The sequence below is a fragment of the Terrapene carolina genome, unplaced genomic scaffold (assembly GCF_002925995.2).
Source record: "Terrapene carolina triunguis isolate 2854851 unplaced genomic scaffold, T_m_triunguis-2.0 Scaffold68, whole genome shotgun sequence".
Classification (NCBI taxonomy): domain Eukaryota; kingdom Metazoa; phylum Chordata; order Testudines; family Emydidae; genus Terrapene; species Terrapene triunguis.
In genome coordinates, this window is record NW_020664419.1 from 1822979 (window position 1) to 1848275 (window position 25297).

A 25297-nucleotide genomic window follows, 5' to 3' on the forward strand; every position below is an offset into this window, starting at 1 on the left:
CTGGGGCAAAGGGTTTGGGTGCAGGGGTGTGAGGGCTCCGGCAGGGGTGCAAGCTCTGGGGTGGGGCCAGGGATGAGGGATTTGGGGTGCAGGAGGGTGCTCCGACGGGGAGAGAGGACTCCCCCCATCAGCACCTGGGCTGGGGGAGAGAGGCGCCTCTCCCTGCTGCGGTACTTCCGGGGTTAGGGCCACAGGATAGGCACCCCTCCCACAGCCCTGGTAGGTCCGGCCGGGGGAGGGACGCCACGGCTTGGTCAGGCCAGGTTTGGTTCAGGCTGGGCCGCACCGGCCGGGTTCAGGTCGGACCACACCGGCCAGGTTCAGGTCGGGCCGGCCGCGGCTGGGTCAGGCCGCCAGGGTTGGGGCCAGGCTGCGGCTGGATCTGGGCCTGGCCGGCCTTGGCTGCCCGGGTTTGGGTCGGGCCGCCTCGGCCGTGGCTGGGTCTGGGCCACACCACCCCGGCCACGTCTGAATTCCAGCCGGGCCGTCTAGGTTCGGGCTGCATCACCCCACCCATGGCTGGATTCGGGCCGAGATAGAGGCGCCTTGGCCGCAGCAGGTTGGGGGCCGGGCTAGGTTGCAGCTGGGAGAGGGGTGCCCTTTCCCCGGCCGGGTTCCCTAAGCATCTACGTGGCGCTAAATAGGCTGCTGTGCGGCCGCGCAACTTACAGGGAACTTAGGTTAGAGACTCCACCACAGTCTAGCCAGTCCTGCCAGCCAAGCATGGATGAGGACGATGAAGAAGGAATCTTGGGTAAATGTGTGCATGCATTTTTCCTTACAATGTTTGCATTTAAAGATGACACCCAGCCCACCCGCAAGTTAACAAAGGGGGAAAAGCTGCTGCCAGGGTGAAGGTGGAGCAGTTATTTGCTGCCTTTGAAAAGTCCACGCTGGCAGCAGCTTTTCCCCCTTTGCCTCACAGATATTATGCAGTACACAACATGCAGCTATAACCATTGGGATATATTTCTCACTGAAATCCAATGTAGTGAGTAATCAATACCAGCATCCCTTCAATCTACCAAAAGCACTTTCAACAATCATTCTGCACCTGCTGAGCCAAGAGTTGTATCCTTCTTTGGTGCTGCCGAGGTGGCCAGTGTATGCCTTCCTGAGCCAGAGGGACAAGGAGTAGGTTAGGTCCCCTAGAATGACTATTGGCGTTTCAATATTGACAATGGTTATCCGCCGGTCAGGAAAGAATGTCCCTGCTTGCAACTCTCAGAACGGTCCTGTATTCTTAAAGATGTGAGCGTCACACACCTTCTCTGAGCAGCCCACACAGATATCAGTGGCGTGGTCTACACTGGGGGGGGTGAATAACGTAGCTGAAGTCGACGTACTTAGATCGACTTACCGTGGTGTCTTCACCACGGTGAGTCGACTGCTGCCGCTCCCCCGTCGACTCTGCCTGCGCCTCTCGCTAAGTTGGAGTACAGGAGTCGACAGGAGAGCGCTCGGGGGTTGATTTATCGCGTCTAGACTAGACGCGATAAATCGACCCCCGCTGGATCGATCGCTGCCCGCCAATCTGGCGGGTAATGAATACATACCCAGTGAAACATCTCCTGTGATCCACCAGCGCTTGCATAATCATAGTACATCAACAGAAGGGGCTACATAGCTATGTGGCAAGGTGGGCTGATTCCAAAATAAGGATGTCCGTGCCATCTGCAGCCACACTGGAACCCACTGCTGAAAATCCATCCAGGACATCTTGCACATTGGCGAGAGTCATCATCTCCAGCTACGCAGGACTGTTAATGGCCCTACACACTTGCATGACACCAGCCCCCACTGCGGATTTTCTAACTCCAAAATGATTTCCCACTGACCGGTAGCAATCTGGCATTACAGGCTTCCAGAGTGCAATCACGTCTCATCTCTCAGTGGAGCTTTCATTCTGGTGTCTCTGGGCTGGAGGGCTAGAGCGAGCTCGGCACATAGATCGATGAACGTGGCCTTTTGCACCCAAAGGTTCTGCAGCCACTGCTCGTTGTCCCAAACTTGCATTATGACTTGCGCCCATCATCTGCAGCTGCTCCGCAAATGCCACCATCAACCCTGAGTTGTTTTTCCACCATATCCCTTAACAATCTGTCCTCAAAGAAATTGTCACCTCCCCCATTGTTGCAGTTCTTCCTGCAGCTATGCAAATAGCAGAGGATTATGCGTGCTGTATTTACATTTGTGAGACTAGTGCAGAATGCTGAGGGCATCATGCTTCTCTCTGCCTACCATCTCTGACAGAAGTGCCACATGGGTTTGTGGGATTTTTTTTAAAAAGGCATGACAATTATGGAATATGGATGGCATTATGGAATGGAAAAAGTTACGTTCTGGGAACTTGACCCCTAGCTCCCAGAGATCCCTGGACAACTCATTTCTACCCCTAAGAATTGCAAAAAGTTTCCAAAAGGCATCATGCCAGACAGCGGAGTATGGCACACTGGGATACCAACCGGTGGTGCACTGCACTTTGTATTGACACAAGCATTCCTGGTGAGTATGCACAGCACCAATGCAGACAGCCAAGTGTGCACAAGCAAAATACAAACTTTGACGGCTGGGTGCCAACATAATTTGCATCAACAAAAGTTTGTAGCATAAAACTCATTCAGTGTTTCAAATGAACTTCAAACTAGAACGTTTCCAGTCAGAGGGCAAAAAGCATATTCCAGAACTAGCCGACATTAATTGTACCTTAATGTCACTTTCTCCACTTAAGCCTCAAATACCTATATTGAATGCTCTCATGGGAGAGTAACAAGGACCAAATAATTCAATGTGCCCCGAACTCATGAGAGCAAGATTTCCACTCCCAAGTGCTATGCCAGCTGCGAATGTTTAGATTCAATGCTAGAGAGCTATTTTGAGTTCTTGTGGGAACAAATTTTGATCCAAAAAAACATCAGAAGCCATCACAAGAGACCAGCTGACAAAAGATACACTTTTAGAGTTGGTTGGTGCAGAATCTCTCTTATTTAAGGCCTGGTCTACACAGATTTTGCACTGGTATAACTATTTCTGTTAGTGGTAGGAGTATAAAAACAAAGTTACTAGTACAACCCCAGTGTGGATGCAATTTAACTGATGTAAGGTATCTTATACAGTATAGTGTATTCCCTTTGTTGTACAGGAATAAACTATACCGATATAAGGCACCTGTATACCAGTATAACTCCCCGCTAGGGAGCTTGTGTAGCTTTAACTGTACCGGTATAGTTAAAATAGAATAACTTTTGTATTTAGACAACCCTCGTTACCCTTTGCTACAAAACGATAGCAAGAACACAGTATAAAAACAAACAACAAATTGCTTGGCTCTAAAGCAATCCAGATAATATTTATTTGCACTGAGTGGCCATTGATTCTGTGTACACAGTGGCATTCAACTGGCGGGGGGAGGGGAAGGGTCATGTCATCATCCCTTCCTAATTAGGAGGCACACAGGATGCTGCTGTGCATAGCTGTCCCTCCTCCTCATCCTGCTGGGAAAGAAAAAATCACCTTCTGATCCTGTGAGAGGCTGGAAAAAGAACATCCAGATTGCTTTGGAGGCTGGAGAGAATGTGCACAGAAGAACTGGGATTTCATTTAGGCAGGTGGATTAAGGAAAGCATAGTAGAAAAATATTAGGGGCCCATAAACTAAACAGAGCAGGGGGAAAGCAGGGAGACCGAAAATCAGAAGATACTATGGAAGGCCAAGGAGAATACATGCCTGAGGTTTGGAGGTTGGGCAGAAAACTATTGCTGGGTGGGGCTGTTAAGCGTAATGTCTATACAATGTAAGAAAAAGATGTTAAGATAAACACAGACTGTAGAGCGTGGGTGGCACGGCAGCACTCACTGACCTCACATTTTAAAAATCTGATGAATTAAAGATGTACCTTGGCCTTAACGATTTAAATTATTTCTATTGTATTATGTTTACTTTCTATTGGAGCAGCCCCTTATAAATTATTTTCTTACCAAATGCAAGGTAAGCAAGCACCCTCCTCTCACTGCTGGGTTTCTAGGCAGTTCTGCATGTCAACAATTAAACAACTGATGCTGCCAGATAGTCACTGTTGACAGATCATTAAGCCAGTAGCAATCCAGTGTGTCTCCACACTCAGGATTTACACTGTTTTTATTCAACTGGTTTAAGACAGATTTTTGTGCAACTGATGCAACTTTTGTGCTTAGACAAGATTGGAGTCTCCTCATTTCACTTGTGACTGTGTCTTCATGCTGCCCTTCGCTCCCAAAATAGCCTTCCTCCTTGTACATGCCTAGAGGTTTCGTTCTCCTCAACACTCACTCCATTCATCTACTATTCCAGTCCTGAACTTGGCGTGGGCACTCTCGGTTGTCATTGCTATACCTGATCATAACGAAGATTTTACAAACAACAAAAATAGGAAAAAGCAGAGTAGTGAAGGGGCTGAAAGTTTAGGACAAGAATCTTGAACTATGTAAGATAAAGTGGGGAGTCAGTGGAAGCATTCAGGGACTGGGACAAGCTGCCAAGATCATTTTGTATAAACAGAAGGCAACATGGCTGTTTGGGAGGCTAGAGAAGAGGTGGCTGCATTAATCATGATGGGAAATGAGGAGGGATTGGACAAGAGTTTTAGCTGGAGAGATAATAAGATTTGCCATACTGAGTCAGACCAATGGTCCATCTAGCCCAGTCTCCTGTCTTCTCTGACAATGGCCGCCAGATGCTTCAGAGGGACTGAACAGAAGAGGGCAATTTATGTAGTGATCCATCCCATTGTCAAGTCCCAGCTTCTACCAGTCGGAGGTTTAGAGACACCCAGAGCATGGGGTTGTTGTCCCTGACTATCTTGGCTAATAGACATTAATGGATCTATATCTCAAGAACTTATCTAATTCTTTTTTGAACCCAGTTATACTTTTGACCTTCACAATGTCCCCTGGCAACAAGTTCTACAGGTTGTCTGTTCATTGTGTGAAGAAGTGCTTCCTCATGTTTGTTCTGAATCTGCTACCTATTAATTTCATTGGGTCACCCCGGGTTGTTGAGTTATGTGAAGTGGTAAATAACACTTCCTTATTCACTTTCTCCACACCGTCACATACACTTCTATCATATCACCTCTCAGTATTCTCTTTTCCAAGCTGAACAGTCCCAGTCTTTTTAATTTCTCCTCATATGGAAGCTGTTCCATACCCGTAATCATTTTTGTTGCCCTTTTCTGTACTTTATACAATTCTAATATATCTTTTTTGAGATGGGGCAACCAGAACTGCACACAGTATTCAAGGTGTGGGAGAACCATGGATTTATATAGTGGCATTGTCTTATTAACTATCCCTTTCTTAATGGTTCCTAACATTGTTAGCTTTTTTGACAGCCACTGCACCTTGAGCAGATGTTTTCAGAGAACTATCCACAGTGACTCCAAGATCTCTTTCTTGAGTGGTATTAGCTAATTTAGACCCCGTCATTTTGTATGTATAGTTGGGGATTATGTTTTCCAACATGCATACATTTTCATTTATCAACACTGAATTTCATCTGCCATTTTCTTGCCCAGAATTAGATAAGTGAAGTTAGCTTAAGTTTGATTAAAGAAATATGTGTTGTAAAGAAAGGTCCTAACTAGCAAGTAAAAGAAAGGCCTTGAAAATAAAGAGTTATAAGGGCAGAAGAAATGAAGTAGGGAGGATGTCTGGTTCAAAGAATGACTAATGAAATAAGGGGCATTTCTAAAAAGGCCTCTGACTGATAGGGGTGACTGCAGATGTTTTTAAATAAGACCGAGAATCTGCCTTAAAAAGAGCCAACATGGATCATCCCACACCCACAGGGTTATTTCAAAGAATAGGGCCTATGTGAATCCAGGTGCAAAGGAAAAACAGTTGGTCAGTAAGGAGGGGAAGAGATAGGGAAGAAAGGCCTGGGGAGAAAGGAGGTTATAAATCTTATCTGGATTAAGACTGGAAATAAGGGTGAACTGTCTCAAATTGGTTTTTAGCTGAAGATAGTAACTGGCAATGACATCACTTGTTTGTTAAAGGATATAAAGAAGTAAATGCTTAAAGGGTTCATTGCTAATACCTGCCTGACCACACTGGAGCTGACTAATATGCGTCTAAGCACCTCTGGTGGATTTAGCCTGTTTGCAAGTATCTTGATCAAATGCTAATAAATGTTTTGTTACTGTTTGGATGTAGTAAATTGCTTATTATTTAGGCATGTTTACAACCATCCTCTGCTCAGTGGTTGAGGATGGTTGTAATGTACTCTCCCCCGCCACCTCCTGCCTAGCTTATAATCCCCATGAATTGCTTATTATTTAGGCTTTTTAGACATGTTTAAAGCAATTGTATAAATACAATTTGGCCTTTGGAGTTAATAAAGGAATTTATGGTTAAATTAATGTCATGATAATATCCTGAATAAATAATAATTCCAACACCCTGGCAAAGGCTTTCTGAAAGTCCAAGTACACTATATCCACTGGGATCAGCCTTGTCCATATGTTTGTTGACCCCCTCAAATAATTCTAATAGATTGGTGAGGCATGATTTCCCCTTACAAAAGCCACATTGACTCTTCCGAACATATTGTGTTCATCTATATATCTGATAATTCTGTTCCTTACTATAATTTCAACCAGCTTGCCTGATACTGAAGTTAAGCTTACCGGCCTGTAATTAACAGGATTGCCTCTGGAGCCTCTTTTAAAAATCAGTGTTACATTAGCTACCCTCCAGTCATCTGGTATAGAGCCTGATTTAAGAGATAAGGAACATTTCCACAGTTAGTAGTTCTGCAATTTCACATTTTAGTTTCCTCAGAACTCTTGGGTGAATACTTATAACTGTTTACTTTATCAATTTGTTCCAAAATGTACTCTACTGACATCTTGATCTGGAACAGTTCCCTACATGTGTCACCTGAAAAGAAAGGCACTAGTGTGGGAATCTCCCTCACAGCCTCTGCAGTGAACACCCTGCAAAGAATTCATTTAGCTTCTATGCAATGGTGTAGTCCAGCCTAGTCTTCCTTGAGTACTCCTTTAGCACCTTAATCATCCAGTGGCCCCACTGATGGTTTGACAGGCTTCCTGCTCTGGTGTATTTATTTATTGCTGTTAGTTTGTGTCTTTTGCTAGTTGCTCTTCACATGGTTTTTTTGTTTTTGTTTTTGCCTGCCTAATTATACTTTTGCACGTAACTTGCCAACGTTATGTTCCTTTCTATTTTCCTCAGTAGGATTTGACTTCCAATTTTTAAAGGCAAGGTAGGTAAGAGTTTTATAAGTGTTACAGAAGTAATAATGAGATTTGGAAACTGATATTCCAGTAGAATCACAGAGTAGGTATTTCATGTAATAAAAGCTTCACAGGTATTTTCAATTATTTTGAATAAAAAGTGTGGAGTTGTTTTGGGGGTGTTTTTAGAGTTGCAAGAAGTCATTAATAAAAGACCCTGGCTTAGGGAAACAAGAAGAGAGATTCCACTAGTTGTGAGCACAGAAAGCCCTTTTGAAAAATTCACCTTGCTTTGTTCTACTAGTGGTTATTCAAGCTTGAGAGAATATTTCTGGTGCGTTAGTACAAAAGGATTTCACTGTGTCTTCTAATCTAAACGTTATCACAAACAATTATTTACAGGGATGAAAATGCACCTAGGGCCCAGAGCAACCTCAACTCTGCCCCCTAGTGCATATGTATTAGTATTGCAATAGAGTCTTACGATGCATGATCATACAAAATGCAATATACAGTATGCTGTACACACAATTATATGCAGTGATCAAGCTAAAGACAAAATCTGAATAAACTGAGGGAAGAGCACTGCACTGAGGTTCTTTTACAAATTGTACAGGAAATGCACCACAAATTAGGTCAAAGCTTAAATAATAATACAAAATGCTACATACATAAAGCTCGGTGAAAGAGACCAGCTTTTGAGCTGCACAAACAGACGTTGAACCAATAAAAGATACTACTTCACCCAGCTTGGCTCTCTAATAAAGCTACAGTTTTAGAAAAATGCAGTTTTTAGTACTCCCAAATATAGTACAGGAACAGAACACATTTTGCAGTATTGTGTGATCATAAAATACATAAAAAGAACAGGAGTACTTGTGGCACCTTAGAGACTAACAAATTTATTTGAGCATAAGCTTTCGTGGGCTACAGCCCACTTCATCAGATGCATAGAATGGAACGTATAATAAGAGTATATATATACATACATAGAAGATGCCATACCAGCTTTAAGAGGCTAATTAATTAAGATGACCTATTATCAGCAGGAAAAACACTTTTGTAGTGATAATCAAGATGGTCAATTACAGACAGTTGACAAGAGGTTAAGGATAGTTACCATAAGGAAATAGATTCAAGTAGTGTAATGACTCAGCCATTCCCAGTCTCTATTCAAGCCAGAGTTAATGGTATCTAATTTGCAAATCAATTCAAGCTCAGCAGTTTCTCGTTGGAGTCTGTTTTTGAAGTCTTTCTGTTGCAAAATTGCCACCTTCAGGTCTGTTACTGAGTGGCCAGAGAGGAGGAGAACACTTCAATCTCTCTGGCCACTCAGTAACAATAGTGGAGTTTTGTACTCTCTTCAATGCCACAACCAGAATGATGTATTCTGGAGTATCTGCAGCGAACCTGGTACCACCCAGCAGAATGTACAGATTTTCTTTTTATGTTAAAAGTTTAGATTTATGTGATGATTACCACCCCATGCCTGGTTACATTCCTCCCCCAGCCTCCCTCCTCCCCCCACCCCCAAAAGTGCCTAGGGTGGTTAGCATATATTTCTATGCTTGGCTCAATTTTCAGGTTTCCTTTGCAAATCACCTTTAACCGGATTTAGCTTGTGTGGGTTAGAAGGAGACTGATCAGAAGAGAAGACTCTCATGAAAGGAATAATCATACAATGGGGGGAGGGAAATATCACCCTACTACGTTCAAGAAGCTATTTTTGTTTTTACATTGGGAAAAACTAGTTACACACTACCCCTTATTAGTAAAATAAAATGAAATCTACATGTAGTCCAACTGCTGAATTTTTAATATAAATTGTGAGCTCAAAGTACAAGCAAACATGAGAAACAAAACACTAAGTTTCTACTTTTTTTAACTCTACCCTAAAATATCAACATTGTTATCTTATACTGACACCCAGAGGAAGAAAATTTAACTGCATTCCCTCCCTTATACAGTGGCTAAAAATTCACAGCAAGCACCTTTCCTAAAGTAACTTTAAAAATGTGAGTCTTAACAAAAAGACCCAAATTGCATATTCTGAGATTTCCTATATTCTCCCCTCCCGTTTTAGTTGTATTGTTTTCTGTTTACGAATATAAGCAGAGAGATGTAGCATGACAGAACACAGAGTGTACTTATTCAAACATGTCTTTTCAGTAGAGTTGGTTTTTTTAAATGTTTAACTTCCAATTCAAATATTTTGGCATTTCAGCCCCATCACATTCATGGTTGAGACAGGGATTGGCAGATGCTGCTCTAATGCAGGAGGTATAGCACTAAGAGTAGTAATAAGTTGGCATTCTCTGAGGTTACAGCCAGGGGTGCAGAAATGATGGGGGAGGAAAGTGAGAAACCCAAATCCATTGTGAACAGATTGTGTATGTGGTGGGGACAGCCATGCTGCTACCCCAAGAGTCCTCATATTTGTGATCCCACCCCTCCAGCTCAATTTGCACCTCAAGCCGTTAGGGAAGGTTGAGCTATATTGCATGGTGATATCAGAATGCAGATGATGTTCAGCTGTACATTCACCTAGATTCTACAATCTCTGTACTTTCCCCCAGCCTGACCATGATAAGGGTCTGGGAGAAAGGTGAATTGTTTGTGACTCAATTCAGATAAAATGGAGATGATGCTTGTTCGTGGTAGGAAGTGTTTAAGTGATGGCAGACACTGCCTCTGTCCATTTAAGGGTGTATGTCTTCTTTTCACCAGACTCTGGACTACTGGATTCTCAAGTAGTAGTATTGGCCCACAGTGCACATCTATGACTAAATTAGAAGACTGCATCCACTCTGGCCGTTGAATGAATCATCTCTGCCTCTTACCTCTTGGCTAGACTACTGCAAAGTGCTCCATTTAGAGTTGCCGTTGAAGTCAGCCAGGAAGTTACAACTGGTACAAAATACAACTGCCCACTTCCTGAGCAAGGGCAAGTGGCCGGAAGTTCAGGAAACCATATTTGATCACAAGTGTTGTTCATTTTCAGGTACAATTCAATCTGTTTATGTCAATCTTTAAAACCCTGAATGGTTTAAAACTCCACTACCTGAGAACTCAGCCTCTCATCCTACACTCCACTACAACAGTTAAGAACAACTGAAGGCTTTTGGATAGCAGTTCTTGAGGTTAAAATATTACAGACTCAGCAACCCGGCTCTCAGAGGCAGGCTGTTGTGTCCATAATTTGCTCCATTAGATGTTCTACCAGTGCCCGAGTACAAGCAGCTTTTGTCTGATGTTCTAATGCACTGAGAATAAGTTTGGATATTGTATTTGCTTTTTTAAAAGTTTCTGCAGAACTGTTTATAGCTGTTACAGGAAAAACAACACTTTCCAAAAGAAAAACAAGAACTGCAAATTGAAGGGAGTTGGAGGGAGATGAGATTTCGGATGTTTATCCCTTTTCCATCTTTTGGTTCATCAAAGATAATTAACTGATATTTCTAACTTTTCAATTAAAGTTTCTGACTAATGCCAAGGGAAACTATTTTCCATACTCCACGGGGTACTTGTTAAAAAGGGAAAAGGCAACATCTCTACAAGCTGTCTCTTTTACCTCTAAAGGGGAAAGGAGAGATCTGTCTCCAGGCCCACTCAAGATTTGTCTTCTTTACTGAGACTGTCACCACCATCAACAGCCGGCAACAACTGCAATAGTGATTTTTATTCTGTGGACCTTTTCCCACTGAACAGAGATGAAACCATTTCACTTCACGTAAGGATTGATGGGGGAGATGGCAGATGACAGAACAAGAAGCAATGGTCTCAAGTTGCAGTGGGGGAGGTCTAGGTTGGATATTAGGAAACACTGTTTCACTAGGAGGGTGGTGAAGCACTGGAATGGGTTACCTAGGGAGGTGGTGGAATCTCCATCCTTAGAGGTTTTTAAGGCCTGGCTTGACAAAGCCTTGGCTGGGATGATTTATTTGGTGTTGGTCCTGCTTTGAGCAGTGGATTGGACTAGATGACCTCCTGAGGTCTCTTCCAACCCTAGTATTCTATGATTCTATGATGTGTACAGCCCTGCAAATCTGTGGATATCTGCATCTGCGGATATCCACGGACCATTTTTGCGGATCGGATGCGGATACAAATTTTGTATCTGCACAGGGCTCTACTGATATGGCCCATGAATAAATTTAATTTAGTTTCCATGGGACAGTCTTCCCCATTGCATAGTTTTAACTCTAGTTCCATTCAGTTTTTAGGAACATCACACTTGTCACTTTCTGAAATGCCCTATACTGTACTCTAACAGCACATGTTCTCTTTATATACACATTTTAGTGTGTGGGGGGAAGGGGTTATGTTTAGATCATTTTCTGAAATCCTAAAACTACCTCAGGTTTCAGAGTAGCAGCCGTGTTAGTCTGTATCAGCAAAAAGAACGAGGAGTACTTATGGCACCTTAGAGACTAATAAATTTATTTGGGCATAAGCTTTCATGGGCTAAAACCCACTTCATCGGATGCATGCAGTGGAAAATACAGTAGGAAGATATATATATACACACACACAGAGAACATGAAAAAATGGGTGTTGCCATACCAACTATAACAAGACTAATCAATTAAGGTGGGCTATTATCAGCAGGAGAAAAAAAACTTTTGTAGTGATAATCAGGATGGCCTATTTCCAACAGTTGAGAAGAAGGTGTGAGTAACAGTAGGGGGAAAAAATTAGCATGGGGAAATAGTTTTTATTTTGTGTAGTGACCCATCCACTCCCAGTCTTTATTCAAGCCTAATTTAATGGTGTCCAGTTTGCACATTAATTCCAATTCTGCAGTTTCTCATTGGAGTCTGTTTTTGAAGTTTTTTTGTTGGAGTATTGCGACTTTTAGGTCTGTAATTGAGTGACCAGGGAGGTGGAAGTGTTCTCCGACTGGTTTTTGAATGTTATAATTCTTGACGTCTGATTTGTGTCCATTTATTCTTTTGCGTAGAGACGGTCCGGTTTGGCCAATGTACATGGCAGAGGGGCATTGCTGGCACACGATGGCATATATCACATTGGTAGATGTGCGGGTGAATAAACCTCTGCTTCAAAAACAGCCCTCTCAGCAGCATACTGTGAGGTGACAAGCTGCCTGTGTTAAAGACGGCTTTCTAAGAGAAATCTTAAATTAATGGCCTTTTTGCTTGTTTTGATGTGTAAAGGCCTAAAAGGTGTGGGGGTTTGGGCTTTTTTAATCGTAGACGTATCAGTAGTGTCAAGTCCACTTGTTTTTCTGGTGAGCTCAGCTGTTTATTGTGAACTTTCTTAGCCTTCAACTGAAGGTAGATGTTGAAACTTTAACACATGCAGCTTTTCTCCCAATAACTATTTGGACATTTAAACATTAAACGTGTTAGAGTGCAGTTGACATACTGAACAACAATTAACTCTCCATTCAATTAGGTATTACTTGCATGACATCGCTGACTTTTATATAAAAATGTATCAGTTCTCTAGGGCCTGGTCTACACTAACACCCCAATTCGATGTAAGGATCTCAATGATTAGGGGTCTGGAGCGCATGACTTATGAGGAGAGGCTGAGGGAACTGGGATTGTTTAGTCTCCAGAAGAGAAGAATGAGGGGGGATTTGATAGCAGCCTTCAACTACCTGAAGGGGGATTCCAAAGAGGATGGAACTCGGCTGTTCTCAATGGTGGCAGATGACAGAACAAAGAGCAATGGTCTCAAGTTGCAGTAGGGGAGGTCTAGGTTGGATATTAGGAAACACTATTTCACTAGGAGGGTGGTGAAGCACTGAAATGCATTGCCTAGGGAGGTGGTAGAGTCTCCTTCCTTGGAGGTTTTTAAGGCCCAGCTTGACAAAGCCCTGGCTGGGATGATTTAGTTGGGAATTGGTCCTGCTTTGAGCAGGGGGTTGGACTAGATGACCTCCTGAGGTCCCTTCCAACCCTGATATTCTATGATTCTATGAGTGGAATTAAACTTATCTTCAGTTGCTTTGTCATTGTGCCTTCATCTGTACCACTCTTTGTTAAGTTTCAAATTTTATTCCTTCAACCCCTTTGCTTCGTAATGGTTGTTCATCTCGATCATGTTCCTTTCTAGAAAGTCTTTCCTTCCACATATTAATCTCATTGCTGTCTTGTCACTACTTTCCATTTCCGTGCAGATCCTATGAAATTGACAGTGGTAACATTTGTAATGGTAAGAGTTGAGTGGTTTTATGTCCATCCAAAATTTATAGTTTTGGGGCCAAGTTCTATCCTCAGTCAGCAAGCATAATTACCGTTAACTTTAGTGGAAGGTACAGCAGGGTGCAGTGAATTAAATCAAAGTAATTTAAATAAGATTGTAATCATGATTTAAATGAACCAGCAGGAAACCTTGATTTAAATCACTGATTTCAATCTTGTTTTGCATTTGTACTTTTCAGTTATTTTCAAAGAAAAAAGAAAAAGTTAATTCACAAGTTGATTTGCAATAAAATATAGCCTTTACACTAAATATACTTATTGCTGATTAGGCAGATACAGTATATCTATATATTTAAACAATTATATAGCTTAACATACATTTATTCAGAGTCTTAATTTTTACATTTACTACGTTAGAATATAGTGAATGTTTTTTTTACTGCAAGATAATGGTTGTCTTTTTTACTCAGAATTTGTTTCAGGATGCATTTAGATGGAAACTGAAATTCAATTAAATATGTATAAAACCACATTTAAAATTTATTTTTATTAAATTAAGCTACCTTAAAATGTTCTGAAGTTTATCAAGGCAAGTTTTGCATTTAAAATGGATTAATCAAACAAAAAGTATTAACTCACTTACTACAGGTGACAGATTGTTTCTGATTGCCATGGAACAGATTTTCAGATAGTTAGATGCCTAAAGATGCAGATAGATATCTACTGGGATTTTCAAAAGTGCATAAAAAGGTTAGGTGCCTAACTCCCATTGAAACCAAGGAGAGTTAGGTGCCATACCTGCTTAGATATCTTGAAAATCCCACTAAGCATTTATCGGCACTTTTAGGTGCATAAATATCTTTGAAAATCTGGCCCAATGTCCTTCAAGTTTTTAGAATTAGTAGAACTTATTCTTTATTCTTATATTGGAAAAGGAAAACAAGCTTTCCTACGTTCTCAACTCAGTTTCTCAACTTTGAATAAACTAATCCAAATGAAGAAATCTGCTAGACAAACTGAAACCAAAAGTAATCAAGGCAAAAGCTTTTCTGCAGAACAGAAACAGAGGAAAAGTATTTGGAAAAATACAAACAACATAGTAGAACCCCTATTTTACACCAACTAATTGGTGATGGAGTTCATAAAAGTAAAAAAGTGAATAAAATGAAACTTCTCTAAAGTACAGTAGGTACGGTGCATGAAGCTGTAGTATGATGCACCGCATTGATTTCTTCTTGTCCTTCAAACCATTCCAAAGTGATTTCCAAAGCGCTGACGGCATGGGAATATGAAAGGATGTCAACATGTTTTCATTGATGTCACTTTCATTGTGTGACTCCTTCCCCTGGCTGAGGAAAAATATTCCATATAACTCATCATTTGTAAGTGGTGTTTAAAACTGAGGTTCTACTAACTATAGATACTTAATGCAGTACATGACATTAACTCAAGTTCTATAAAAGTTGCAACCTCAAAAGTTAAAGATTTGTGTCTTTCCCGTTCTGTATATAATTAGAAAAGCAGTATCCTTTAACATTACAATTTGAGGAGGGCTCATTGAGCCAACACATTTTATACATAAATGATTAATAGATTATAGTACAGTTAGGGCTGACCATAAATTGTCAACCTCAAAATTAATTTTAAACAGATTAAAAAAATAAAAATTCGGATGTATTTTTTAAATGAAGGGGATCAGGGAGAGGGTTACACTCAGATATGATTGGGGGGTTGAAGTAGTAATTTTTAATAACAGTTGTAACACTTATATAAAGTGGAAACCAGGAGGAAGAGGGAGGGCACATGACCCCATGGCTCACTGGAGGTCTCAGGATTGCTTATATCCATCACTCCTAATCTTTATATTTGCTTTGGGCTCAACCAGTCCTGTCTCAGCATCTGGGATTTAACTCAGCAGCGAAACTCTGCAAGAGCTATCTAGGACTGGAAAGTCCTTTCCTTTGGGAATTGCCTGTGAGCATGTTGAGGATCCTCTGAGGTAAGTGAAAGGGGTGCCTGGATATTTACCTCTTTCACAGGAGGAACTCTGGGTTTAACTGAGTAGACTGACACTTGAGAAATATCCTATGCTTATCCTTTAATTCATGGGACTAAGATTATCTAGCTTCAGCAGTGATAACACATTTTTATCCACCCTGAGTTTCACACAATTATAAAACAGTAATACAGTATTTGGCAAGCCATCAGTAACATGCTTGCCCTGAGAATATTATTAACTGTAGCATGAACAACAGATTATGCAACTGTATGTGGACAACAGAACATAAGAACAGGCATTGTCAGTCTGACCAATGGTCCATCTAGCCCAGTATCCTGTTTTCTGACAGAGTGCCAGATGCTTCAAAGAGAATGAACAGAACAGGGCAATTTCTAGTGGTCCATCTCTTGTTGCCCAGTCCCAATGTCTGTCAGTTGAAGGTTTAGGGCAGTGGTACTCAAACTTTTGTACTGGTGACCCATTTCACATGGCAAGCCTCTGAGTGTGACACCCCACCCTTATAAATTAAAAACACTTTTAAAAATATTTAACACCATTATAAATGCTGGATGCAAAGCGGGGTTTGGGGTGGAGGCTGACAGCTCACAACCCCCCATGTAAGAACTTTGCGACCCCCTGAGGGGTCCCAACCCCCAGTTTGAGAACCCCTGGTTTAGGGACACCCAAATCATAGGACTGCATCCTTGACCATGGCTAATAGCCATTGATTGACCTATTCATCATAAACTCATCTAATTATTTTTGAACCCAATTGTAAGTTTGGCCTTACAACTGCCACGGCAACAAGTTGTGTGAATTACTTTTGTTGGTTTTAAACCTACTGCCTATTAATTTCATCAGGTGAGCCCTAGTTCTTTATCCCTTCACATTACACACTTCCCTATTCACTTTCTCCATACCATACATGCTTTTACAAACTATCATATCCCCCCCAAGTCCTCTTTTTCTAAACTGAACATTCCAATCTTTTTAATCTCTCCTTGTATGAAAGCTGTTCCATACCCCTAATCATTTGTTGCCTCTCTCTCTACTTTTGCCCATTCTAATATCTTTTTTGAGATGGGACAACCAGAACAGCATATAGTGGCATTATGATATTTGCTCTCTTGTCTATCCCTTTCCTAATATTGTTAGCTTTTTTGACTGCCACTGCACATTTAGAGGATGTTTACAGGGAACTAGCCACTATGACCCCAAGATTTCTTTCTGGAGTGGTAACAGCTAATTTAGACCACATCATTTTGTATGGATAGTTAGGGTTATGTTTTCCAGTGTGCATGGGAAGCAGGGGGAAAAACAAAAACAAAACAGGGAAAAGGAAGAGGAAACCAAGGGAGAAAATGGAAGGAGGCCAAAAATGGTGGGTCTTACAGTAACAGGGAAAGAAAACAAAAGGATTGTTAAAAAAAAAATCACAAAATTGACAAGACTACTCAGGTGCAGTAACAGACTCAAATAATTAAAAACAATTAGGATTTCACATTTACTATTCTTGTTAAATATTCTCTTAAACTAATACAGTAAGGTGTGGCTGTAACAGAAGATTTTAAAATGTGTCTAGATTTTTGGAAAGCTGCACTTCAGCTTTCCAAATTATGGATTATGTTATTTGTTAATGTTACAACCAAGTTTGTTTTTTCTTTTATCTAAGTCAGTAAAACCTTGCACTGTTTCTCATTATTTTACCAACCAACAAGTGGCTGGTAGCAGCTCCCAACAGATATAAAAGGAAATATCTATCCCAAGGAGCTTAAACACTCATTTCAGACAAGCCACAACAAGGGGGTTTAAAGAGAAAGGAAAAGAAGAAGAAGAAGAAAAAAAAGACAATGGCATCACCATCAGTATTACTTGGCTGCTAAGCTAATGATGAATCACAGTCCAACATAACAGATTTTTTAAGCATGAGATAACTGGAAAGAATGAATAAACATAAGAGTTAAATGGAGAGTTTCTTGCAGAAGAGGGTGTTTGGGAGGGATTTAAAAGAGAAAAAAGGCAGTGACTTCACATACGAGTTCAGGAAGGACATTCTTCATTCAGATCTCTCCTGAAAATTCATCCTTTTCTTTCTGTGCAGACAGCCAGGCCCTTATCTTCGATCATGATTACAGTAATTCCATCTCTGGCCTTCCTAGCAGCCACATCATCCTTCCCCAGTCCATGCAGAATGCAGCTGCAAAGATTTTTTTTGGCCTGCTGCTCTGACCACATCTAACACACACACACACACACACACACACTACTTTGAATCATTCTTGTGACTCCTCCTGTTTTACCACATCAAATTTAAGCTTCATGTCCTCACCTTCAAGTTCCTTCATAGCTCCACATCACCTTACTTGAGCACTCGCCTCATATCATGTCCCACTCACATCAGTGATGCCAGCCTTAAGAAGCTGACAAACAACTGTTCCTTCTCCACACTGTCCTGTCTTCATGGATCAGTTCAGGGAGGGCACTCCATGTGTCACTACAGTTTTCTTTCTAATCCTCCTCAAGGCTGACCTCTTAACAGTGATGCCTATAAGAAGCCATCCAGTTAATGACGGTCAGTCAGGTAACAACTGAGGACAATTTGCTCTTTATTTATAATATATCTATATAAAAAATTGCATGTGTTTGACTATTTTTTCTCTTCCTTACCATTGCATGTGTCTTGTCATCTTACACAACAAATGCTTATGTACTTGTACAGCACCCAGCACAATGGTGGCCTGATTCCGATTGGGGCCTCTGGGCACTGCTACAATAAAAGTGCTATGTAATTTAGGTCTCAGCATTGCAGGGAATGGCTGACCATGAATAAGAGGACATTTGAAATGTTAACTGATACCTTTTTCTGGTTTCTTAATGATTCATTTATCTTTCACCAAAAAGTATCAAGTGTGAGTTTACTCAGCACATAAACTTGCCAGATGCGGCGCAACCTTCCATGTGGGGACAGAGTTCCAGCTGCAACTCCTTTTGGGGTCTGCCTGTGCACAGGACTCCACCTGCATGGATCAAACTGCAGGGTTGGAGCCTAAGACAAGACGACACAGCCTGTCCACAAAATAGTCGCATTATTTCCTTGTGCTCCCTTATCAGTCTGCCTGTATCCATCTGTTGTCTCTTGTCTTCGATTGTAAGCGGTTTGGGGCAGGGACTGTCATTTTGTTTGTACAGTAACTAGCTGTGATACATGAACGGGGGGAGAGAGAAGAGTAGCTCCCTTTGATGGACACCCAGCTAGCTGTAAAATCCCTCTTGGTCTGTTCTCTGCTTGCTTTACCTGTGAAGGGTTAACAAGCCCACAGGTAAAAGAAAAGGAGTGGGCACCTGACCGAAAGAGTCAATGGGAAGGTAGAACTTTTTCAAATTGTGAAAGAAACTTTCCCTTTGTCTGTTGTTCTCTGGGCTGCAGGGACATGGAGCAGTAATGCTGTAAACAGCTTTAAGCCAGGTATGATTATAGATTATCAAGTCATACCTCAAACCTACTTATCTGGAGCCTCAGATATGCAAGTAAAGTTAGGGAATGTCTAAAAAGACAGGATTATGGTTATTTCTTATTGGTTGTGGACTCCTCTGTGCTTACCCCCAGATGCATTTGTTAGCTTTCTTGGGGGTTCAGCTTAAAGGTCACAAGCAATTTTGGGTGCTTGAGTTTTGGAATTGCTCTTTTAAAATCTAGCAAAAGCCTAAATTCCAGATGTATTTTACTTTTTTGTTTTTAATAAAATTTACCTTTTTTAAGAACAGGATTGGATTTTTGGTGTCCTAAGAGGTTTGTGCATATGCTGTTTGATTAGCTGGTGACAATAGATAATTTCCTTTGTTTTCTTTCTCAGCTCTTCCCTGGAGTGGGAGAGGTGGGGAGGGGAGGGGCATGAAAGGGCTTGAGGGTACCCCACAGGGAGGAATTCCCAAGTGCTCCTTCCTTGGTCGAAGGTTGTTGTTTTTTTTGCCTTTGGGTGGTGGCAGCGTTTACCAAGCCAAGGTCAGAGAAAAGCTGTAACCTTGGGAGTTTAATACAAGCCTGGAGTGGCCAGTATTAATTTTTAGAATCCGTGTAGGCCCCCACTTCTGCACTCGGCGTGACAGAGAGGGGATTCAGCCTTGACACTAGCACAATGGGGTCCTGGTCCATGAATAGGGCTGCTAGGCACTATGATAATACAAATAAGTGTTCCATCAGCTTATACAGCAACCTAAAGACTTCAGCACTGTCACCCCCATCTATGCTACAATTTGACCCATACCAGCTTATTGTAGGATAAGGTTTTTAACATTAATTTTAAAATGTTTGCATAAGCAGTTGTGCCATCCAGAGTGGAAGATGTTTTACTAAAGCCAGTCATTTTAAAATAACTCTAAACAATATTTTATCTATTTAGATTTAGACTGGCCAATTAAAGAAACACCTTTCTCATGCTCTGTGGGCCTTTGACACTGTTCAGCAACTTAAAGTGTACACATTAAACAAATATACTGCCATAACTGCTCCCAGAACACAATACTAGAATTATGCACATTCCACATCAGTTAGTATACTTGTAGAAATCATTTCCTAACTCTACAGGTAGTAAGAAGAGAAAGCCAGATTGAATATTTTTGTCTTGACTTTTCATAGCTCTGAGTTAGTAGCTGGGGGAGAGTGGTAATAACCAGGGATCCTAGAAATCCATTTGCTAGAGGAAAAACACAATTTGCATTTTTACAGAGAATCTTTAGTTTTTACTCCAGCTGCCCAGCTCTGAAGGCAGAGTGGAGAGCGATAGCTCTGAAGGCAGTGCCACCACCTGCAGCAGTGCAGAAGTAAGGGTGGCATAATATGGTATTGCCAGGGCTTAATTTGTAATGAAAAAGGTGCCGTGGCTCAAGCTTTTTTTTTTTTTTTTTTTAAATATAAACATTCATAACTGACACATCAAGCCCAGAGGTGCCGGGGCACAGCCCTGGCACAAATAAAGCACTGGGTATTGCCACCCTTCCTTCCTTCAGAGCTGGGTGCCTGGCCAACAGCTGCCACTCTCCAGCTGCCCAGCTCTGAAGGCAGAATCTGTTTGGCCCACACAAGGCTGTGCTTCAGTTTATGTGGCCCTCCTATACAGCATGTCATTTTAATTGCGGAAAAATGCAAATTGCAGTGGTTTCTTTTAAATCGGAGAATTTTGTTTTTTAATCACAGAAAACAAGGATCACCGGTAATAACAAAGTGGTCTAATTTGCTACAAATTGTTGGCAAGAGATAGCATTTATTTATTTTTTGTAAACGTTCCCAAATATCTTTATGACAGGATATAAACAACTACAAAGTTTAACAAGTCCCCAGAATAGCATAATCATAAAAAAAAAAAAAAAAAGTAGATTATAAAACAGACAAATCAACATCACCAATAAACAAACATATGTTGAATGATGGATGAAACAAGACATTAAACACAACTCTTAGCTGTAATGTCAGATTCCTAGATTCCAAGGGCAGAAGGAACTATTGTGATTATTTAGACCAGGGGTCGGCAACCTTTCAGAAGTGGTGTGCCGAGTCTTCATTTATTCACTCTAATTTAAGGTTTCACGTGCCAGTAATACATTTTAACGTTTTTAGAAGATCTCTTTCTATAAGTCTATAATATATAATTAAACTATTGTTGTATGTAAAGTAAATAAGGTTTTTAAAATGTTTAAGAAACTTTATTTAAAATTAAATTAAAATGCAGAGCCCCCCCGGACCGGTCGCCGGGACCCTGGCAGTGTGAGTGCCACTGAAAATCAGCACGCGTGCCATAGGTTGCCTACCCCTGATTTAGACTGACCTCCTCTATAACACAGGCCACAGAACTTCCTCAAAATAATTCCTAGAGCAGATCTTTTAGAAAAATATCCAATCCTGATTTAAAAGTGATTGAGAATCCACCATGATCCTTGGTTAATCCTTCCATTAGTTACTCTCACTATTAAAAATTTGCACCTTATTTCCAGTCTGAAATTTGTCTAGCTTCAGCTTCCAGAATTCAATTGCAATGCTGCAGCTGTGCCACTGTCACGCTTCAGTGTAGACATGACAGTGACAGAAAAGGGTCTCCTCACCTCCCTGAGGGGCTGTAGCGAGATCGATGAATTCTTCCGTCCACCTAGCTCTGTGTACACCAGGGTTTAGGTTGGCATAGTTATGCTGATGTAAGTTTTCAGTGTAGACCAGCCCTGTAATCAAGTGACCCCTTAACCATCTCTTTGTTAGACTCAAGTTGCTCAATCTACTCAGTTTATCACTAAGGCAGGTTGTCTAATCCTTTAATCATTCTCTGAACTCTCTCCAATTAATCAACATCCATCTTGAACTGTAAGCACTAGGACTGGACACAGTATTCCAGCACCCATCACACCAGTGCCAAAACAGAGATAAAATAATCTTTCCCAGCATCACACTGGGCGCTCATGTTTAGCTGATCATCCCCTATGACCACAACATCTTTTTCAGAGTAACTGCTTCCCAGGATACAGTTCCCCATCCTGTAAATAGGACCTACATTATTTGTTCCCAGATGTATACATTTACCCGTATTAAAAAACAAACAAAACAAAACAAAAACATTGTTTGCTTGCGCCCAGCTTACCAAGTGATCCAGATAGCTCTGAATCAGTAACCTGTCCTGTTCATTATTTACCACTCCCCCAATTTGTGTGTCAGCTGCAAATTTCATCAGTGATGATTTTATATTTTCTTCCAGGTCATTGATAAAAATGTTAAATAGCATAGGGCCAAGAACAGATCCCTGCAGACCCCACTGGAAACATACCTGCTTGATGAGGATTCTCCATTTACAGTTACATTTTGAGACCCAAGAGTTAGCCAGTTTTTAATCCCTTTACATGTGCCATCTTTGTTTTATGTATGCAGTGCGGTTGTAGCTGTGTCTGTCCCAGGACATTAGAGAGACAAGGTGGGTGAGGCAATATCTTTTATTGGACCAATTTCCATTGGAGAGAGAGACAAGCTACACAGTGCTCTTCCTGAGGTCTGGGAAAGGTATTCTGAGTATTACAGCTAAATACAAGGTCAAGCAGTTAGATATACTAAAACTATCTAACTGCTTGACCTTGTATTTAGCTATAATATTCAGAATATCTTTCCCAGACCTGAGGAAGAGCACTGTGTAGCTCAAAAACTTGGCTCTCTCACCAACAGAAGTTGGTTAAATAAAAGATATTGCCTCCCCCACCTTGTCTCTAATATTAATTTTATATCATTCTAATTTTTTAATCAAAATGCAATGCAGTACCAAGTCAAATGCCTTCCAGAAGTCCAAGTATGACACCACCATTATTACCTTTATCAACCAAACTTGTAATCTCATAAAAAGATATCAAGTTGGTTTGACAGAATCTATTTTCCATAACCCCATGTTGATTTGCATGAATTACATTACCCTCCTTTTATTCTTTATTAATTGGTTCCCATATCAGCTGCTCCATTTATCTTACCCATGATCAATGTCAGGCTGGCAGGCCTATAATTAGCCAGGTATCCCTGCTCAGCCTTTTTAAAAGCTGGCACATTAGCTTTCTTGTATCTTCTGGAACTTCCCCAGTGCTCCAAGACTTATTGAAAACCAATATAATAGTCCCGCAAGTTCCTCAACCAGCTCTTTTAAAACTCTTGGATGCAAGTTATCTGGACCTGCTGATTTAAAAAGTTAAGGGTCACTTCCCTCCCACCCCTCAAAGGAAAGAAGACTCAGAGTCCTGACTTCACTGGCGGAGTCAGGTTTCAAGTGTTAATTGCGAGATTTCTCAGCTCTTAATTGGAAGGGGGAGATACTGAATCCATATCAAAGGAGTTATTTGACTAAAACACTTGAGAGACACTAGGTGTTAAAAGTCCAGTTAAAAACCACTTCCTAGCTCAGATTTCACTTGCTTTCTGTTTGAGATGGCATAATCCTTCTAGCTCTCCAGCCAACTATGGTGTCATCCAGGCAAGGTAGTAAACACCTCACTGTGTAGTGTTATTTTTAAATAATACAGGCAGGGGGAAAAGCCTTTCAGGTATTTTTATGCCTCTTTTACAAAGGAAGAGGCCAAAAAAAAGTTTCTCTTTCCCCTTGCTAGCCACCTTTAGAGCAGCCTCAGTCTTTTTGTTCAATTTGTACAGCACCTAGCACAACGGGGGTCCAGGTCCACGACTGGGATTTCTAGGCAGCCTTGCAAAACAAGCCATAAATAATAGTAATAAAACAGAAACACGGCCTGGGTAAGTACCCAGCAGCCAACGCTAGATCTGCATTTAAAGCCTTTCCTCCTTTGCCCCCCTACACCTCTTCATGTGTCCTTCAGTGGAGGTGGCCAGGAGAAACGATCCGTTGCTACACGGGCAAGAGAGATGCCAGGAGTGCCCGGGCGGCAGAGACAGCGGCCAAGGAGAGCAGGGGGCAGAAACCTGTTTCAGGGGCGGGGGGTTTTTAATCCTGGGCGGCCCTGCAGCGAGCGGGCTCGTGCCCTGCTGTGCCGGGGGAGGGGGGGGGGGATCCCATTCGCTGGGCCGGGAACCGGGGGTGGGGGGACTCGGGGGTCCCTGGCCCAGAGGGGGAGGAGGACGCTGGGGGCGGCTGCACCTACCGGCTGCAGGAGGAGGCCGAGGCCGATCCCATCCCGCCCGGGGTCGTCTCTGTCTGCGCCGCGGGGGAGCGGTTGGCCCGGGCGCTGGTGCTGGCCCTGCTCCGTCTCCTCCTGGGGGGCTTGTCCCCGCACGGGCCGGGCCCGCTCTCCATGCCCAGGCCTGGCTCCGGGCAGCCCCGGGGGGGGAAGGAGGAGGAGGGGGAGCCGGGCCGAGCCGCTTCAGCTCACGGGCTAATGGCGGCGGCGGGCCCACAGCGGTTTGAAAATGGCGGCGGCCACCACCCGGGCCAATCAGCGCTGGCGATGGTTGCTAGGAGACGGCAGGGCGGGGCAGGGCGGCCCAGGGGCAGGGCTCTGATCGCGGCAGCGTGGAGGGGGCGGGGCCAGCCGGGGAGCCCTCAGCTTCGGGGCGGGGCTGTTTGTGCTGCAAGCAGGGGGCGGGGCAGCTCCGTGCTGCACATGCGCTGTGAAGCCCTGTAGACAGGGGAGGGGAAACAGAGGCAGAGCGTATCAGAGGGGCAGAGAGAGGCAGCTCAGGTCTCCATGCCCCGTGCCTTACCCCTCCCCCTCTTGCCCACATTGCCTCAGCTGGCCGGTACCCATGCTCCTACTGCCCCTCCATCCCCACAACCAGGGCTGCCTCTCTGCCAAGGACTTTGATAATAGCCCCAGTGCTTTGGAGCCCATGAGAATGGGGGGCCATGGTGGGGAATAAGGGGCATGTAATGTGCCTGCCGTGCAGCTGGGAGCCAGCCTGGGTTGGCAGACTGGCACTAGCAGTGCTCTAGCCAGGGTACTAAAAATAAATGAGGATGGCATAGCTGTCATAATTATAAAGGGAAGGGTAACAGCTCTCCTGTGTACAGTACTATAAAATCCTTCCTGGCCAGAGACTCCAAAATCCTTTTACCTGTAAAGGGTTAAGAAGCTCGGGTAACCTGGCTGACACCTGACCCAAAGGACCAATAAGGGGACAAGATACTTTCAAATCTTGGGGGGGGGGGAAGGCTTTTGTTTGTGCTCTTTGTTTAAGTTGTTGTTCGCTCTTGGGAGTGAGAGGGACCAGACATCAATCCAGGTTCTCCCCATCTTTCTAAACAAGTCTCTCATATTTCAAACTTGTAAGTAAAAAGCCAGGCAAGGCATCTTAGTTTTACTTTGTTTTCTCAACTTGTAAATGTACCTTTTACTAGAGTGTTTATCTTTGTTTTGCTGTACTTTAAACCTAAGACAGAGGGGGGTCCTCTGAGCTCTTTAAGTTTGATTACC

The 25297-nt window shown here is 42.4% G+C and overlaps 1 protein-coding gene across 1 annotated transcript in view; it reads right to left on the bottom strand.

Annotated features, from left to right (window-relative positions):
* NET1 (neuroepithelial cell transforming 1) overlaps positions 1-24204 on the bottom strand; it is a 76494-nt gene extending 52290 nt beyond the window's left edge. The window contains exon 1 of the mRNA XM_026648594.2: positions 24029-24204. Coding sequence (XP_026504379.1) covers positions 24029-24180 — 152 coding nt within the window. The 5' untranslated portion in view covers positions 24181-24204. The remainder of the gene's footprint in view (positions 1-24028) is intronic.
* Positions 24205-25297: the final 1093 nt, after the last annotated feature.